We start from the raw sequence: 18,425 nt of genomic DNA, 5'->3' as shown, positions 1-18,425 counted from the left end.
TGGAGTTAAAATATTATTTTACATTTTTCATGTAAAGAATTAAAGCAAATGTTTTGCTACTCTCAATGCATTAACTGCAAAATAGGATAATACTTAATGAACACTGCAGTCCCAAAGCTTTCCTCCCTTCTGTGCTTTGGCCATCTGCCTACATCGGAAGGAAACCGGCTCACACTGTTTAATCCAAAACTAAAAGATCCAATGATTGATGAAATATGCAGTCCAAATCTTTCCTCGCTGCTGTACTGTTTAAGATCTTTGGAAAGGCAAATGATGGAACCAGGAACGCTACTTCCGAGGAAATATTTACCAGGTGTTACAGTCAACGTTGATTTTTTCCCCAGGCTGATACGTGGCTTCATTGTGAATACACGGACACTCCTCTTCTTCAATACAACCACCTTTCCCATCTAACACAAGCCCAGCTGGGCACCCGCAGCCAGATATACATTGCGTGCTATACTGGAAAAGTCAAGAGGAAGATATAATTTCAGAATACACAAAGGAAGATTAAATTCTCATAAAATGTGTTCATATGGTCTCACTGCTGCTGAGTTTAAATGTGAGAGGATTACAAGTACTTATAGGACAACAGAACAAAATGGAAGTTATTAGCCATTGATTTTATAGAATATAAACCTGTCAAAGATAAATGTTTTATATATGCTAATCCTGATTGCTCTGCTGGAGTCTGTGAAATTTGAAATACATTGAATCTTAAGTCTTGCTCTTTATTAGCTGAAGAAAGCCTTGCACTTTGCAGTGCGTGACTTGTGATTGGATGGAGCTTTGAAAAGAAAATATTTTTTTCAGTTTGGTTGAATTACAGTGAAATCTGTTTATCTCTTATGGTACTTATTTGTGAAATGGCATGTGGCAACCATGCACCTAGGTGGAGTAAAACAATTAGATGTGCCAGAGGTTCACAACTGCATCATGGTATGAAAAAGAATGATTTCTCCTAGACAGTTTATAGCCAGTAGTTTTCTCCTAAAGAAATAAAATGTGTGGCTGAGCCCTAAATATTTTCACTAATAATTACTGTTACATGCGGTAGCTGAAGAAAGGCAGACACTAATCTTATGAATTAAAATGGATGTTATTATATTTTGGTCTAAGGTTACCATTGTTAATACTTCATAACATGGATTTATGCTTTTGCTTCAAGAACCAAGCGTCCATGTTGTAGATTTCAAGTAGATCAGACAGATCAATTACTTCAGCACCAAGAACATAGCCAAAACCTGGAAGCACCATTTCATCCAGCCATGACATACTTACACACTGCATATCCAGAGTCTGGCAACTTTTTTGACACTCAACTCCAGTTGTTCCTGCCGTGATGTTTCTACAGTCGAAGGAGACCATGGGAGATTCACAGGCTAGAGGTAGGAAAGAAGTGAGAGCAGTAAGAAATAGCACAGGGTTTATCCCACAGCTGTAGCCATTAAAACCACCTAGAAATTCTTTGGAAACTATATTTCAGTTAGTATGGATTGCTGTCCCTATTCAATCTGCTAAATAAATTCACTTCAGGGCACTGTGTTACCAGAAAAAAAAATCCCACAGTATTACAGAAAAAAATCTTTATGAAAAAGAGGTCTTATCATTAATCTAGGTTCATGCCTGACTTTTATAACTGTTACACTATAACTAAATGAGAAATACTTCTATTATTTAAAAATCCACTAAGAAAAATCAATTCTATCAACTATTTCTGCCCAAAACCTGAAAAAGAGAAAATAAGTGGAAGGTTTTTTTACCTGGAGTTGGATTGGGTACTCCAATGCAATTCAGTCTTCCCTGGATGCAAGTGCTGTGAAAGAGGGAAATTTATTTTTTCTTTCCCCTCAAACCACATATTGAGACTAAGAGCTACTTCCCTCTTGACAAGTTTCAGAATTTTCGAAGGAATTCCAGAATGTTGTTTTGCAGTCTCAGGAAAGAATTTCCTTCAATACCACTACTAGTGCTGCTTTCAAGTGATATGCATTATTGCTTAACAGGAAAATTCATAGGTTGAAATGGGTATGTGTCTCTGTTACTTACTTTCTCATAAGATCTCTCCTTGCTGGTGGCGTCATGATTTTATGCTTGAAAAATCATAGAATTAAATAGAAAATGCACCTAAATACAATTGCTCTGTAACACTGGAAATATCGTAGAATCACAGAATCATGTAGGTCAGAAAAGACCCTTCAGATCATCAAGTCCAACTGTTAACCCAACACTGCCCAGTCCACCACTAAACCACGTCCCTAAGCGCCACATCTACACGGCTTTTAAACACCTCCAGGGGTGGTGACTCCACCGCTCCCCTGGGCAGCCTGTTCCAGTGCTTGATGACCCTCTCGGGTGAAGAAATTTTTCCTAATATCCAATCTAAACCTCCCTGGCCCAACTTGAGGCTGTTTCTTCTTGTCCTATCACTTGTTACTTGGGAGAAGAGACTGAAAACCACCTCACTACATTGTCCTTTCAGGTAGCTGTAGAGAGCGGTAAGGGCTGCCCTCGGCCTCCTTTTCTCCAGGCTAAACACCCCCGGATCCTTCAGTCACTCCTCGCAGGACTTGTTCTCTGGACCCTTCACCAACTTTGTTGCCCTTCTCTGGACACGCTGCAGCACCTCAAGGTCTCTCTTGCAGTGAGAGGCCCAAAACTGAACCCAGTATTCGAGGTGTGGCCCCACCAGTGCTGAGTACAGGGGGACGATCCCTTCCCCAGTCCTGCTGGCCACACTATCGCTGACACAAGCCAGGATGCTGTTGGCCTTCCTGGCCACCTGGGCACGCTGCTGGCTCACGTTCAGCCGGCTGCCGACCAACACCCCCGGGTCCTTCTCCACCAGGCAGCTTTCCAGCCGCTCTGCCCCAGGGCTGCGGCGTTGCCTGGGGTTGTTGTGACCCGAGGGCAGGACCTGGCACTGAGCCTTGGGGAACCTCGTACAATTGGCCTCGGCCCATGGCTCCAGCCTGTCCAGATCCCTCTGCAGAGCCTTCCTACCCTCCAGCAGATCAACGCTCCCGCCCAGCTTGGTGTCCTCTGCAAACTTGCTGAGGGTGCACCCGATCCCCTCGTCCAGATCACCGGTAAAGATACTGAACAGAACTGGTCCCAGCACTGAGCCCTGGGAACACCACTTCTGACCGGCCGCCAGCTGGACTGAACTCCATTCACCACCACTCTCTGGGCCCGGCCATCCAGCCAGTTTTTACCCAGTGAAGAGTGTGCCCATCCAAGCCGTGAGCAGCCAGTTTCTCCAGGAGAATGCTGCGGGAAACGGTGGCAAAGGCTTTACTAAAGTCCTGGTAAACAACATCCAGAGCCTTTCCCTCATCCGCTAAGCGGGTCACCTTGTCACAGAAGGAGATGAGGTCAGTCAGGCAGGACCTGCCTTTCATAAACCCGTGCTGACTGGGCCCGATCACCTGGTTGTCCTGTACGTGCCGCGTGATGGCACTCAGGATGATCTGCTCCAAAACCTTCCCTGGCACTGAGGTCAGGCTGACAGGCCTGCGGTTCCCCACATCCTCCTTCTGGCTCTTCTTGCAGATGGGCATCACATTTGCTAACCTCCAGTCAACTGGGACCTCCCCAGTTAGCCAGGACTGCTGGGAAATGGTGGGCAGTGGCTTGGTGAGCACTTCCACCAGCTCCCTCAGTACCCTTGGGTGGATCCCATCCGGCCCTATAGACTTGTGTATGTCTAAGTGGTGTTGCAGATCATTAACCATTTCCCCTTCATTCTGCTGCTTTGTCCCTGTCTTCCAGCTCAGGAGAATATGTAACATTCTTAAAATTTGAAAATAAAGTTGAAAAAAATAAGATATCATTGTATTGAAATGCAAACAATGGGGGGGTGAGACCAGTTAAAATGTAGCAGGTTTTAATAAGAAAATACATATATTATTGCTTGATTGTTTTGCAAAACATTCACTTACCATACAATCCCATTTTCATGGACAACTTCTCCAGATGGTATGGGAGATCCTCTATGGTAGCAGGGGCATTCATTAGCAGGCACACATTTGCCACTGTCATCCATGTAGGTTCCATTTACACAGGTGCAGCCATCAACTGGGACAAACTTAATGTTGCATGTGACATCAGGCTCACTCAGAGACCGGCAGGTGGGTTGACAAGAGGAGATGTTATAGCTGTAGCTTAGAGATCTGGGACATGAGGTGGTGTATTTTGCTTGAGAGAGGAAAAATAGAATAGGTTTGTTAATTCTAGATAGTAATCTCCGGTGGGAAAAAAGAAACCATAGGCAGCAGTGTGGCAGGTGCACCCGCCCAATGAAATTGTGACTCCCTGGCTGTTGACCCTTTCTTGTGCCCTTGTTCTCAAGGATTTACTGTAGTTGGGGTCTTTGGCCAATATGAGCTGATATTGCCCACAGGTCAGATTCGGCTGGGGTATAAATGGAGCTCCAGGGGAGCCATTTTGAGCTCGTCCCACCCGGAGCAGTGTGCTGCTGGTAAGGGCTCTCCCCTTGGGTTGGGGCGCCGCCCAAGGAGACTCCTCAGGGTTCCTACGTGTTGGGACACTGCCCTGAGATGTTCCTCAAGGTTGAGAGTCCTCCCCTTTTATTAGTCCTCACCTCACCACTCAATAAGTGATTGAGCCTTTTGGGTTGTCGTTAAACCCCTGGCTGGTGTTTTGGGGTGTTATTAACCCCCAGAAGATTGTGTGGTGATAGTTTGTTCTCCTCTAACGGACATTTGGACCTGTTGTTTTTATGTTTGTGGAATGTTGATTAATTGTGTATAAAAATAAATTTTGAGCTTTTTTATTGTTAAGTGGTTTGGGAGTTTCTGCAACAAGTAGAAATAACATGTAAACAATACTGGACACCTCTGCCTATGATGTATCTTTCATGTAAATGTATTTCAGAATACTTCCAGAGTTAGATGTGAAAAGCTACTGTACATGTGGAGTAAGTGATATGTGCAAAGAAGAATATACTTTTTCACATGAAATTTCATAAAGAAACCAGTATTTGGCACTGCCATTAATTGCCAAGACTTCTAAATCTTTTGAGGTGCAAGACAAGATGAATGTCTCCTGGTATGCTGAAAACAGACCTACTGGATCAGTAGAACCCAGCATGCAGCTGGAGAAATCTTTCCTTTGCAAGTGTTCTGGGTAGTATTAGTGTTACTGTTATCCTAATATGTCACAGTTGCTCTACAATAACTTGTGAAACATAAAACTATAGTGAAATTCAAAGTTGCACAGGAACAGGTGGAGGCAATTCCACAATAGCAATCTCTTTCCTAAGCAAGCTATGTCTGCCATCAATTCATATTCACCCTTGCAACAATGGACTGATTCTAAGGGAACAGCAGAGGATTACTTCCAGGAGCGCACTTAACAAAATCCCTTCCACAACACTTACTGTATTTGTCTAAAAATCCACATAAAATAATCTCTGATCATCAGTTTTTAATGTTGTGTGTTCTTAGGAAAGGGGATAGTTAAGAGTACTTACAGCAGACAACAGTCCTCCATCCATGCAGCTGGATTCCTTTTGCAGCACAAGCTCTCACATAGGAAGACAGTGCTGCACACAGACAGTCCTCACTATTTTCACAGTTACATGTGTCAAACATGCAGTTCTAAGAATGTAGAGAAAAATAAAGTCTCAGCACTGGTAATATTGTCAATCTAAAAAAGTATTAATGTTATCTTTCTGGACATATGCACTAAACCTTCTTCAGATATGCTCACTCAATACTAACATAGCTTTATCAATTTCCAGTCTTTGTCTAAATTTTCTGGCAGGGGAGAATTAATGGAAAATTAACTGAATGGAAATTCAATTGATGTCTGCAGTTATTAGTGGGAAGTAGTGTTCTTAAAGTCTGTTATACATTTAACAGCTTCATGTTCCTCTGAACCATATTTACAAATATGCTACTCAGTAGCATACAAAGTTGTATTCACAGTAGGCAGCCTAGACAAGCCATTTCACCAGTGTCCATATATGGGTGATTCATAGAGAAAAGAAAGATTGGTGACACACTGATAGCAGAATTATGATAATTAACTAATAGGCTTTCTGTGCCAGAGGTATGAGGTTGATGGGACAACGCTGATACTCAAGAAAGCATCTGACATGTCTTTACATACAGTTCCTACTATATATATATATATCCATCCAGGAGTAAGTAGCTGCCGTTTCATTTACAAGCAGGTCATGATCTTGAAGCCAAGGCTGACATTTGAAATAAGGTAATGTTACAACACAAACAGAAACACATGTTGAAAGAAGGATGTGCTGCAGAACAGAACTGAAAATACAGGCATTGTATATGACAAGAGACATGTCTGGAATGGTCCTTTTCTGGTAGCTAGTTGTAATGATCCTATTTCTGTTGTTTCTAAAGGGAAAATCAGTCTAACAAAGTACCGTGTGGTGAATGGAGGGATTCACTGCGTAATGACAATCAGCAAAAGGTCCTTTGCTGTCAGTTAGTAGTCCACACCAATGCTGAGCATATTTTTCTGTGAAGAGAACAAACAGTACAGATGCATATTATGCTTTGTGTTTCATTAGTCACAAAGACACACTGTCCTGGTCTATGAAGCCAATTCTGAAATTACATCAAACCTCTCTTTCTCCTATCTTTTTTTTTCCACTCAGCTTGGAGGCTAATGTTCCTAAAAACAAAGAGGACTAGCTGAAGGGGATGAATAAAAGATTTCCAGAGATACTCCTGCAATCTACTCCTTTGACAGCAAGTTGTCAGCTTAGACATCCTCTCTGTTTTCTATGACCATAGAATTTCCTTTGGTTATATTTCTATGACTCTTCCTTTATTTTTTTATTTATCCCTAGTGCTTTCATTTTGAATATTTGTTTCTGATTCCAGATGTATATTTTTACCAAGTATATCAATCTTATTCTCTTATCTTTGCTCTCCAAGAGATGTGTTTTCCTTAGGGATGAGCAAAAAAAAAATTTAGAAAAAATTCTAAGCACGCACCATTATCAATGCTGAGCGCACAAGGGTTCTCAAAACTCTGCTGGATATTAGGGCATGAAGCCTGAGTTTTCCAAGTATTAGCAAATGCTGTTGCTGTTCCTTCGATTATTCCACTTATGACCTTGAAGTCATCAGTTTGGATATCATTGAAATTTCCACAGAGACCTGTTGAAAAATCAGTGAAGAGTTTATACTCCTCATACTAGACAAAAGACATTAAGCAACATGTTCTTGTATTTCATTCACTTACCACATGTCTGGTCTTTGAAAATAGGATCCAGCCTCACAAACACTTGCATGATGGGTGTGATTTGGATTTCAAGGTGGACACCAAAGTTTGTCTGCATGATGATGAAGAATGATGAAGGTCTGAACACAATGACATTAGCTACAGATGGAAAACAGAACAATCACTTTCTGCATGAAGTCAAATGCTGGAAACTGCATCATTATACTATTCTTCTTGAATTTCTGTCCCAATTGTTGCAAAGTCTGAGGTGAAATAAAGCCAATCCTTATGAAAATTAATCAGAAATTTAAATAAAAATTTAGAGTTCAAAATTTTCTTGTAACTACCAAGTAGTTAACTTTATTTTCTGTCTCCACAGTTGAAGATTACTCCTTCAAAGAGAACAAGAAGGAAAAACTGTATGGCACTGTGCATATAAAAGAAAACTTTTTGTTTCTAAGCTTGTATATAATACATTGGAGCCCTTACTCCACTGGAGAGGGAAAACAAGCAGGTCTGGAAGTCACAGATACTGCATGGAATCATTAGTTATTGAGACAGAGAGCAAAAATAAAATTTCTGCCTGAGGAAGTGTGAGAGGTAGAAGAGGTAAACAGATGTCTTCTGTATTCAGTTTTGGGTGATGAAAGGGAAGCAGACTGTACAGTGATCAAATCAGGAGACTGTAAATGTTGTTTGTTTCTGTTTGAACTCTTGTCTATGTTTGTACTGTCTCCCATTCCTTTATGACATCAAACTTCCCACTTCTACTTCAAAAGCACTTGTGTGACTCAGGAAAGAGAACCAAGGTGTGAACATGCAGGTTCCGAACAGCTCACAGTCCATTTATTTTCCATAGTTTAAGAAAATAAGCAGGCACAGTGTTGAGCTCTGAGCTTATCACTCGCAAACTGTTAGAGAAAAAAATACCTGCTGAGATGGGCAGATGGGTGTAGATTGAGTTGACGAACACACCACCATCAGGTTTGACCTCGATGAGCTGATAAGGAATAGGAACAAGAGACAACTGTGTGAATGATAGCTATAGTTCAAAGAGTAATAATGGTGGTGACTTGAACGATATTAAATTAAAAGTTATTCAATGGAAAACATAGCTTTTTGTGATTTCACCTCCTCTCTCTTTCCACTTTGTACACTTTGCTAGTTTTTCGTGCCATAAATCAATTATTTTTAAAGAGACTCATTCAACTCCTTAGGGAATTACACCATCTTTGTTTCTTTGAATACATCTTTATGATAATTTGCATCTGTTACTACCATACTTGTTTCTAACCTAAAAGCTCATGTTTTTCCATCTAACTGGCAGAGAAAATAGGTTTTTCCTGCTTTGTGAGTACCATGTTTTTCTTCATGAACTTCCACAAAGCCAAATTTATGGCTGATCTGAGTTTCATAACAAAATTTCTTTTCACTTGATTAAAAATAACAGGTACTTACTGCATAGGTTGATCAATTGAGAGAAAAATGCAGGTCCCTGACTGATTAAGGACTAGTTTCTTTGCTCCCCATATTTTTAACAGTAATTTCCCATTATTCTTTTGTATTCTTACAGTTTGTCCTTTATTCATGTTGAGGGTCACTGTCTTTAAGCACGTCTCAGTGTCTGTTAGGCCACATTTGCGTAGTTCTATCAGGATGGTGAATGCTTCATCTTTACAGTGCTGAAAAAAAATGCCAACAGTTATTTCATGAAAGGCTAATTAGAGAAGCTTTCCCTGTAAAATTTTCTTTCAACTCTGAAAAAATATTTTTGTTTCTGGAGAAGATCCAGACTCTCCCAAATCCCAGGCCTTCTTTTTTTTTTTTTTTTTTTTTTTTTCCTTTTGTAATGATTATAAACAACAAGTTAATCAGATTCTTGTTTTGCATTTTATTGATGATATCTGTATTTGGATATTCATGCCCAATTCTAATGTTTGATTCAATACTACTGTATCGCTCATCTTTCTGTAGCCAGTATCAATGCTAGAGAAGACATTTTTCAGGAGAACAGTAATATCAGCATTTATTTTTTTACCAAATTGTGCAGATGGGGAAAAGGAGAACAAAGGAGAACAAAGACCAAACAGAAAAAGCCCTTAAAATATCAAAACATTTCACTTGCACATTGCTGTGAATAAATATTTTTATTATAATTAACTTCTAATTTTTATATGTACTTTGAATTATTTTTAAAACTGTTTAAAAATGTTAAAAAACTAAATAAAATTTATAAATTTATTTGACATTATTTTCTGTATTTGAACTTCCCAGAAATAAAATAAAAATATTAGTCTTATAAATTAAAAAAAAAAAAATTTCAGAACTGTTAGTGTAAGTTTTCAGACTTGAACCATTTGGCCCGATACCGGATAATACAGTGCCATGGCAAAAACTGTAAGTAAGAAAGCTGGATTAATCACACTGAAGAATGTAGACTAAGCAAGTTCCTAAAAAAGGCAATGCTCTTCAGCATTTACTGCAGAACAGAACTGGAAATTACCCTGTAAACACCATATACTGTTGCATGACAACCTGATAGTTAACTGATGTTTGTAATTTGAATGGCAGCATATGTTCTAGTAAACATATGGCTACATGAGAGGCAATTTAATGTCTGTATGTCAAAAGAGTTAAGTTTAAAAAGTGTTGATTGAAATCACCTTTTCTTTCTATAAATGTATAAGGTTTTACGACCTAGTAATATCTGATTCCCACCTTAGAAAGGACATAAGTGCAGTCTCCATGGTGATCGTAATGTTTTTTATCATATGTGGAAATGTGTGAACCTCCCTCTACTGAACATGTTCCTGGGCATGACATGTCTTGGCAGCTCCACTGGCCTCCATCACAAGTACTGGAAGAGAGAGAATAAAGTTAGCTGAAATCAGTGACAGTGGTCCAGAGTAGAAGGAATCATAGTGGCATTAGGTTCAGCTATTTTGCTACTGTTTTCCCCTTAAAGCTGTAGTTCGACACATAGTAAATCTAGGCTTGAGACTTTCCAAAGCATTGTGAACATGAGATGCAACACATTGAAAGGAATGACTCTTGTATGAATTCACTTTGCTTATTTATTTTTTTTTCCTTCTTTGGGTAGGTGAACTCTCCAGCAACAGGTATTGGATGAGTAATTCCTTGGGTTTTGCATCTAACATAAAGCACAATGACAAATTAAAATCTCTTCTGTTTTGTTATACAAATGTATCAGAAACTAACAAAAATGTAACATGACATCTACTCCTGATGCAGATTGTATCTGTTTTCTAAGGTATTGTAGTAGTGCAGAGGTGCAGGATCAATAAATATGACATCGAGGTTGTATTCTGTCATCCCTTGCTTTCTCGAGAAAATAAATATTTGCAAATACATAAATGAATGCAGCTTCATTCCCCTTAGAGAAGTCTAAATGTTTGAACAAAATAAACAAAGAAGAATTTTAATTGACTGGTGAGAAATCTAAACGCTGTAAATCCTTGCTTTGATCACCTTGAGTTATAGGGCAAAACTAGTTAAGGCTGTTGCTAAATAAAACAAAGAATGTTCTTTAGTGTTATTTTGGAACTGTAGTGGTCTGTTAAATATACATATCAATTACCAGTGATGCAATTTCATATACCCATTAAACTCATTAAATGTATGAGAGGAAATATAAGTTAGAAAAGTGACAAAGGTTACCAGGAATGGCACTGCTCTGAAAAAGAAGCTCCTGTAGCATAGGTGTTGCCATTGTAAACACAGGAACACTGCTGACGGGGAATGCAGCCAGAATTGTTGATGTCATCAAATACAGTCCCTAGATTTAAAAAAAAAAAAAAAAAAAAAAAAAAAAAAAAAGAGAGAGAGAAAACCTTGATCAATTAAAGAGTAATTTCTGAATATTGCACATGTATTGGCAATTAATTCAGATATCTTTTCTCAGCTGAGACATGACAAATTCTTCTCACTTGCATCTGAGAAAAACATGAATATAGGAGGATTAAGTCCCATGGAACCTGTCCAAATCCTACAGGTAAGCTGTTGTTCTTTGAGATCAGAGATGTGAGTACGTAAGTACTTGCCTGGGGGGCAGAAACAACCGTCCATACAGTGTTCTTCACAAAACTGAGATCGTTCAGGATTGGTGCATGTGTCAGCACAGGTGGAACTGCACTCCTGGTACTGCATGTTGTAAGGACACTTCTTGGCTGAAATTTTAAAGGAGGAGATATATTTTTTTTTCAGTCAAAAGTATTTATAATTCACTGTATATGAAAATATTTATATTCACTTAAGTTTTTCTGCTAGCTGTAAAACCGCACTAAACTGCAGATCAACTGCCAGCTCTCAGAATCTGCAGACTTAGTCACCTGGATCCATACTTTAGAGTTGAGATGTGTTTTCCATGACTGTCTGGTGCTGAACTGGCTCAATGACTCAATTTCTGGGGACAGCAAGGTAATGATGCTACAAAGTCAGCAAGGCCCGTGTTTCTACTGAAGGCACCCTTCTCATGAACACACACCTGTATTGCTAGTGAAATGCAAGACTTAAGTTCCTAGAGCTCTAGTATATTTGCATTTTCAGATACCATTGGATGGGCAAATAGTACCTCATGGGCTTTTATTTTGGAGCAAATGCTAGTGACAGTATCACCAGTTACACCCCATAATCTAGTATGTGTTTAATCCAGTGCAAATCTCTATGAAGATGGTGCAAACCTCTCACTAGCAAGCAAGAGGAGATAAGTAAGTGTTTAACCAGGCAGACACCTGTGAACACCCAGTTAATAACGGAGAATAAAAAATGCCATAGCCATTGTGACAAAAGGAGAGAAACAGGAATACAGGCAAGCAAGTACATGTCTTACTCTTTTTCCTTTTCTCTCCTTTTTTTGCTTCCTTTATTGTTCCAGTTAATTGAATAACACGTTGACTCTCAATTAGAGTATCCATGTAAGTGTTTGATAGTGTTTAATCCAGTTTGCATTAAAACCCTTAGCTCTTTTGCTGAAGTCTCCGTGCTGGAACTCGTACATCAGAACCCTCTGGATAATACAATCTTGAATAGCCTGTAATTTCTTACGCATCATCAATATTATTTGAGAGCTTGCTGTTGGTTAGTTACTGATCATTAAGTAAGGCTCTCTCCACTGATACTTACGGCACAGTTTTGAGGTTCTCCAGTTCAGAGGATGCCCACCAGCATGAGCACACTGTCGGGAGTATTCAGCAAAGGTGTCACAGATACATGAGGCATTTTTATACTCTCTGGAGTGGCACAAGTCATCTTGGCAAGCCATAATGTACTCTCTAACATCAACTAGGTCATTACACTCCGCAAATGCAGGGCTGGTCAATGTTTTCTGGCATATGTCATCCTTGGGAGAAAAAATTAAACAACTTCCAGAAAATAGAAAGGAGCAAATGTTTGGTATTGTTACTTTGTATAACTATTCTTTAATTGAATCTTATATCCCACTTTAAGTTACTGTCACCTGAGGGCTTTTCCTGTTGACCTGTCTGAAGCTGTAGAAGGGTACACATAAATTTGAAAGAAAAATAGAAGTATATTCAAAAGATCCTTACAAAATTATCAGTGCAATTATCTGGCAGGGTGGAAGTGGAGTCTTCACAATGTTCTGTTGGCCCATCCATTTTCTGCATATTCCCAAACTGCAAGGCTGTCATCTTAATATCTGTACAAAAGAAGTTTAATAATCAAGGTTGAGTTTTTTTGTTCAATGCAACTGCCTGTTGTCTTTTTGTCCTATCAAGAATTCTGCTCAAAACTGGCTAAGGCAGCTAGTTCCCCTAGGTCTTTGAATTTTATAACCACCCCTTCCAAAGGAAGCACAACATCACTGTCTCAATTTACCTTGTAATTTACCTGGAAAAAGTAAACATTAGAAAACAATTCTCAGCCTATTACATCTAGATGCAAACTTAGATTTTTACCAGAAAAACAACAAACTGTTTTCAGAGTATATTGAACCCATGCAGGGAAGAGGGAAAAGAATCTAAATAGGTATTTGGACAGTGGAGACTGCTGTGAGACAAGATTTAGGAAAAAGCCCAAGTTGGAAATAGATAGTATGATGAAGATAAGATCTTACAAAGATTATGCAGTTCATCAGGCAAATGTGAATATATCAATTTTAAGACAGAACTGAAACAATACATGTACTGACTAGAAAATACAATTGCCATTTTTGTTTTGTCTTGTTTTGTTTTGTTTGTTTGTGTTAAAAATATATTTCTATATTTATGTTATTAGTTAAAATCTGGCTCATTTTTATGGGCTTAGCTGATTAGGTCAATAAAAACATGACATACAAGAAATATGCAATCAGTTGTTAGCATCAGTGCTATGTTTATACTTAAAGTATTAAATCACCTTATCTGATCTCTGTACTACACATTTTTCAACAGAGACTGAATTATATCTTCTGGGTAAATCATTTAACAAGATAGGAAAGAGGAATGCTGATGATGTTAGAGTTAAAAGAATACAAAATAAGCATGTTGGAGACTCCAGAAACCAATTTTTATTTTTTAGAGAACTTACTATTTGAATAGAACTCATTGTAAATTGGAAAGCCATTGAAGTCCCCACAAAGTCCACAGGTCTGATTGACATATTTGTCATTCAATTCCAGCTAAAATTATAGACAGCAAGTTGTTAGAAGTTAGTATAAACATTCTAAAATGTATTCAAGACCACTGAAGGCACCTGCATCTGCTGTCTGTAAGTATTTTTTATCAGATCTGTGTAATTTTATTTATCAATCTAATTAAAACCTGAGGGACAGAATGAAGAGTTGTCTTGAATTTGATTTACAGTGCAGAGTCCAAGCTATTGATACAGATGTAAGTTTTCACTATAGTATCTATATTGCTTTCAGCTTCTTTATTCACTCTTCAGAAAGAAAAACAAATCCATAGCAAAAATTAAGTCCTAAGAGAGTGAAATCCTGCTTGAAAATTATATTTGAAGGGGTAAGTAGGCCCTATAACAATGATAATATGTTAATGATATAATAAAAATGATTTTTCACACTATTTTAAGCAGATGACTGCTATCCACTAGACATAAATCCATGTAATTTTCTCTAGGACTACCTGGATGAAAATCTATCTTTATTAAGAAAGAATTGCTCAACAGTATGAGACGAGAAGGCAGTAGTAACCCCCTAAACAGATGGGGACTGGCCTAACCAAAGATTAGCTCTGGTCTTTGAAGGTGTAAAGTCAAGGAGCAGTTCTTACCAGGATACTGTCATCTTCATTCCACATTAACACAACACCTATTTTGCTGGCAACTTTCACATAAATGCTGCTTTTCTCTATTGTAATTCCAGATTGGCTATATGGCAGTTGAACTCTGGGAAAAGACAGAAAGAATGCTAGGTATTTTCTGACCCAGATGTTTGATAACAAAAAAAAGGCTTGTGATATCCAGTATCTGTATGAATTCTAAAATAATGCAGTTGTGTGGAAAACAAAGTGATTAAAAAATAAGATGGTCTAACACCATCAAATGTGAATCTGAATTTGGATCCAACCTCTCAGGATTTTTCATCTAAATTTAATTTTCATGGTAATCTTTAAAGGGAGAATTGATTTACTGTGAAGGGAATTAATAGCAACTTCCTCATTAATTATTTTGGTAAAATTGTCAGATTTATTGAAGAACACATGATTTTTTTCCCCCAAAATACACCACAGTACTTGGCAAGTTTGAAAAAAAGCCTTTGGTTACCAAAAAAGTGTTATGAATAAACTTACCTGTTGCTGTTGATCACGACAATATCCTTTGTTAGTTCAACAGCTATACCTTCAATTTTCATGGTGATATGGTTGATTGTTGGAACATTTTCCACTACTATGCGTCTAATCTGGATGTTGAAATCCTCATAGGGAGTGTTGCAATGGGATGCAAAAACATAATTACAGAGCCCAGGGAAGGAGAATATGTCTCCATCAAAGGTCTTGAAGTGGAAGTTGCCCCATGTGCTGCACACACGGCCATTGTGAGCAGGATTGGAAGCTGTGAATTAAATGAGCTGTAAAGAAATGACTTAAAATTCCCAACCTTAACATGGTGAAAATCATCTTGTCCAGGGCTTCATTTTGTCACTGAGTAGTTTTTGTCTACTTACCGCCACTTATTATTTTCTGTCCATATATCCATTATAAAACTCTGTATTCATACTTCACTCATATCTGTTACTCATCTTACATACCCCTACAAATGGTTATAGTTATGTTGAGCTAGAACTTTATTAGTTGTCCTGATTTCAGCTAAAATAACAGTTCAATATTATGTTTCTTAACCACCCACTTTTTCTTCTTAATAATCCATGACTTCCTTTACCAATGTCTTTCCCTATTTGTATTATATTCATCTGTCTGCATCCCCTAAAACTGAAAACATATTGAATACATTTCATTTCCTTTACTTACGTGTTATTACTGGATTTGTCAGCATTGGCTGGATGATATTCACCTTAGATGAAACTATAGCAGAAGCCAGAAAAAAAGAAGAAAACAAAAACTAGTATAACAATACCAAAATTCGCACCTAAAATTGACCTAGAAAGGACTAGAAAGTAAATAATGCCAGATCCAATGAAGCAATGTTAAGCCTGTTTCATTTTACACAGGCCATGGATCAGGTTGAAAGTGTGTACTAAATTCAAAATCTTATGATTGTTAAATCATAAAAAATTGCTTGCAACTGTAATGGTCTGCATTTTCTACCTTTTTATTTTGACCATTTTATGAAACTGTATTGCGTTAGGAGAGGCAGAAATTCACAGCTGTCATATTGGAGGGCTTCAGACACACTGAACAATATAAAAGGTTAAGCTGTACTGAATTAGCGTGCTACTGGTACAAAAGCATAGTTTCCTTCATATTACAGCTTCTCTTTCTAAAGAGGGAATAAAAACATTAATTATTCCCTTTGATCTCTTTAATATTTTTCCATTATGGGACTGAAAACCCTTATAAATGACCACAAATCCTTTGTACAGGATGATCACAAATCATTACCTGGTAAAAACCAGTGAATTTGAGTTGCCATCTTTGTTTTCCCAACATCAGCTGCTGACTCTACAGCTTTCCAAGGTGGTCTGATTTCCTTGTTTATAAGGAACAAAACATCCTGCACATATATTCCACTTTGATTTTATATATACATATTCATGCATGTATGCATACAGCCTCTACAAACACACATCTGTTTTCTTAGTTACCTGTTGTTATACAAATATAACCATACTGTGTGTGTTTACCAATTGGTATCTAATAAAGTTATTACTATTCTTATACATAGAGATGCTTTTTAATACACATTTATCTTTATTTGACATTGCCATTAATATGCTAAGGAGGTTTTTTAGACATTTTTATTACTTAGTAGAGATGTAGCAAATAAATAGAAATACACAGTATAAAGAAACATACTGTTTTGTTTCTGCTGAACAGTCTCAGTGTAATTACTTCCTTTTTCCTGTTGGGTTTCAGTCTGGGCTCCTGTGAAGAAATGGTAAAAAAAGCATATTAATTTCCATGTCCTGTATCTGAACTTTTCAAACAAAGCATTTAGATAGGATCAAAGGACACAGATACATCTTTGTAATACAAAACGGAGAGCCCCTTACCACATCAGAAAAAATCATACAGGCCCCCCCTGAAAGGTAAAATGTAATTGTAGAAAGAGACATTGTATTATAAATACACAGAGTTTGAAATCCAAATAACATTTCATGTATATCTGCTTTCTTTGTTTCCCTTAAAACTCACTATAAGGGTTTCTAATGAGTGGATCACAGCCCTTATTTCACTGCTGCACTATATATCACTAATATGTGAAACAATTACAAGAAGAATTCACAAAATATAAGAGAGCCATTTATTAAAATTGCTATGTAATATCTAGGTAATAATAAGAAAAGGCACAGAACTGGTTAAAAGAAACAAGGGACTTAGAGTTTGATTCGATAATGACTGCACATATTTATATGCCCATTTCTTTAGTACCTAAGCATAGGGTCTTTTCTTCCGGAGCAAATCTAAAGCCTCCGTCAGGGATCGAGATTTGCTTTACAGCTGGATGCAAGAAGGTATCTCTGAGTGAGAATACAAGGGCCCATAGTATGAGCAGTAACACAGGAGAAGTAACCCAAAGAACTAGGTTTCCTGTTCTACCCCTCTTCTCACTCTGATATGGTTCAAACTCACATCTTCTTTGCACAGAACCTTAGGAATCATACTGTAAGTCTATTTGACCAAGGGTTCTTCCTACCCCCACCTGAAGCTGACACACGGTGCTGAAGACAGTGGGACGGTAACAAAGGAGGGAAAAATAGGTCATGATCATGTGACCACATGATTAGTGCACTCAGCTACATCAAAAATGTCCTATTGTGTCTTGCTTCAAGGATTACTTTTGTACCTTGAGTTAAATGGCTACTGGGTCAGCTACATGAACTGTTTTCCAGATGAGTTCACCTTTTCTCTATCATGACTCCCTATGTTTTTAATTCCTTTTCATGCATGGCCCAGCAATACCATACCAGAGGAGGTATTGGCATAGACTTTTGAGAGATGACAAATATTGACCCGAACACTTTCATGCCTAGAAAAAAGACTGACCCTGAACTCCTAGATTGGTGCCTCTAAGCTCTTGTCTTTTATAAGTAAATATGGCAGGCATTCCCTGTAAAAGAAAAATGGCTACAACTTTATTTTGTGAAGGACTGAATCAGGTCAACATGTGATAACTGTGCTTGGAACATGTTGACTAGCATGCACCTATAACCTGCCAAGTCTAAATCCTCAAAGGATTTAGGTGCTGAAATTACTAATATCTGAATCCTGACCAGGATTATGTGAATGAGCACTCTAGGTGTCTAGAGAATTTCTCAGATAGGAACTCCCTATGTAATTTAGACCTAAATTAAGCCCCTTTTTTCCTTATACATTAGGTGGGAAGAGTCCGCTGACTCAGAGCTGGATCCATAACACCCATCTTACTGAACAGGGAATTGGTGGAAGAGGGGGAAATGATGAAGTCAGGGGTGTGCCATAAACCTCAGTCCCCTTTGGTGCTTACATTCCTTGCTGAGCATTTCCTCCACTTAAGAACCTCTGCTTAAGATACCTCCTCCACTTAAGAACCTCCACTTAAGATACCTCCATGAAAGCTGGACAACTACC

The 18,425-nt window shown here is 38.2% G+C and overlaps 1 protein-coding gene across 1 annotated transcript in view; it reads right to left on the bottom strand.

The window, feature by feature from the left end:
* Positions 1-16,287, bottom strand: part of LOC104357061 (mucin-5AC) — a 30,108-nt gene extending 13,821 nt beyond the window's left edge. The window contains exons 1-20 of the mRNA XM_042784875.1: positions 16,257-16,287; positions 15,666-15,719; positions 14,988-15,249; positions 14,469-14,583; positions 13,768-13,858; positions 12,789-12,898; positions 12,364-12,580; positions 11,283-11,408; positions 10,900-11,017; positions 9,940-10,078; positions 8,793-8,903; positions 8,152-8,221; positions 7,243-7,380; positions 6,993-7,157; positions 6,416-6,510; positions 5,495-5,621; positions 3,942-4,197; positions 1,764-1,816; positions 1,282-1,382; positions 311-462 (exon numbers count right to left, since the gene is read on the bottom strand). Of these exons, the coding sequence (XP_042640809.1) occupies positions 311-462; positions 1,282-1,382; positions 1,764-1,816; positions 3,942-4,197; positions 5,495-5,621; positions 6,416-6,510; positions 6,993-7,157; positions 7,243-7,380; positions 8,152-8,221; positions 8,793-8,903; positions 9,940-10,078; positions 10,900-11,017; positions 11,283-11,408; positions 12,364-12,580; positions 12,789-12,898; positions 13,768-13,858; positions 14,469-14,583; positions 14,988-15,249; positions 15,666-15,719; positions 16,257-16,287 (2,531 nt within the window). The remainder of the gene's footprint in view (positions 1-310; positions 463-1,281; positions 1,383-1,763; positions 1,817-3,941; positions 4,198-5,494; positions 5,622-6,415; positions 6,511-6,992; positions 7,158-7,242; positions 7,381-8,151; positions 8,222-8,792; positions 8,904-9,939; positions 10,079-10,899; positions 11,018-11,282; positions 11,409-12,363; positions 12,581-12,788; positions 12,899-13,767; positions 13,859-14,468; positions 14,584-14,987; positions 15,250-15,665; positions 15,720-16,256) is intronic.
* Positions 16,288-18,425: the final 2,138 nt, after the last annotated feature.

The sequence above is a fragment of the Tyto alba genome, unplaced genomic scaffold (assembly GCF_018691265.1).
Source record: "Tyto alba isolate M040663 unplaced genomic scaffold, T.alba_DEE_v4.0 Super-Scaffold_8, whole genome shotgun sequence".
Lineage (NCBI taxonomy): Eukaryota > Metazoa > Chordata > Aves > Strigiformes > Tytonidae > Tyto > Tyto alba.
This window is presented reverse-complemented; position numbering and strand designations above follow the sequence as displayed.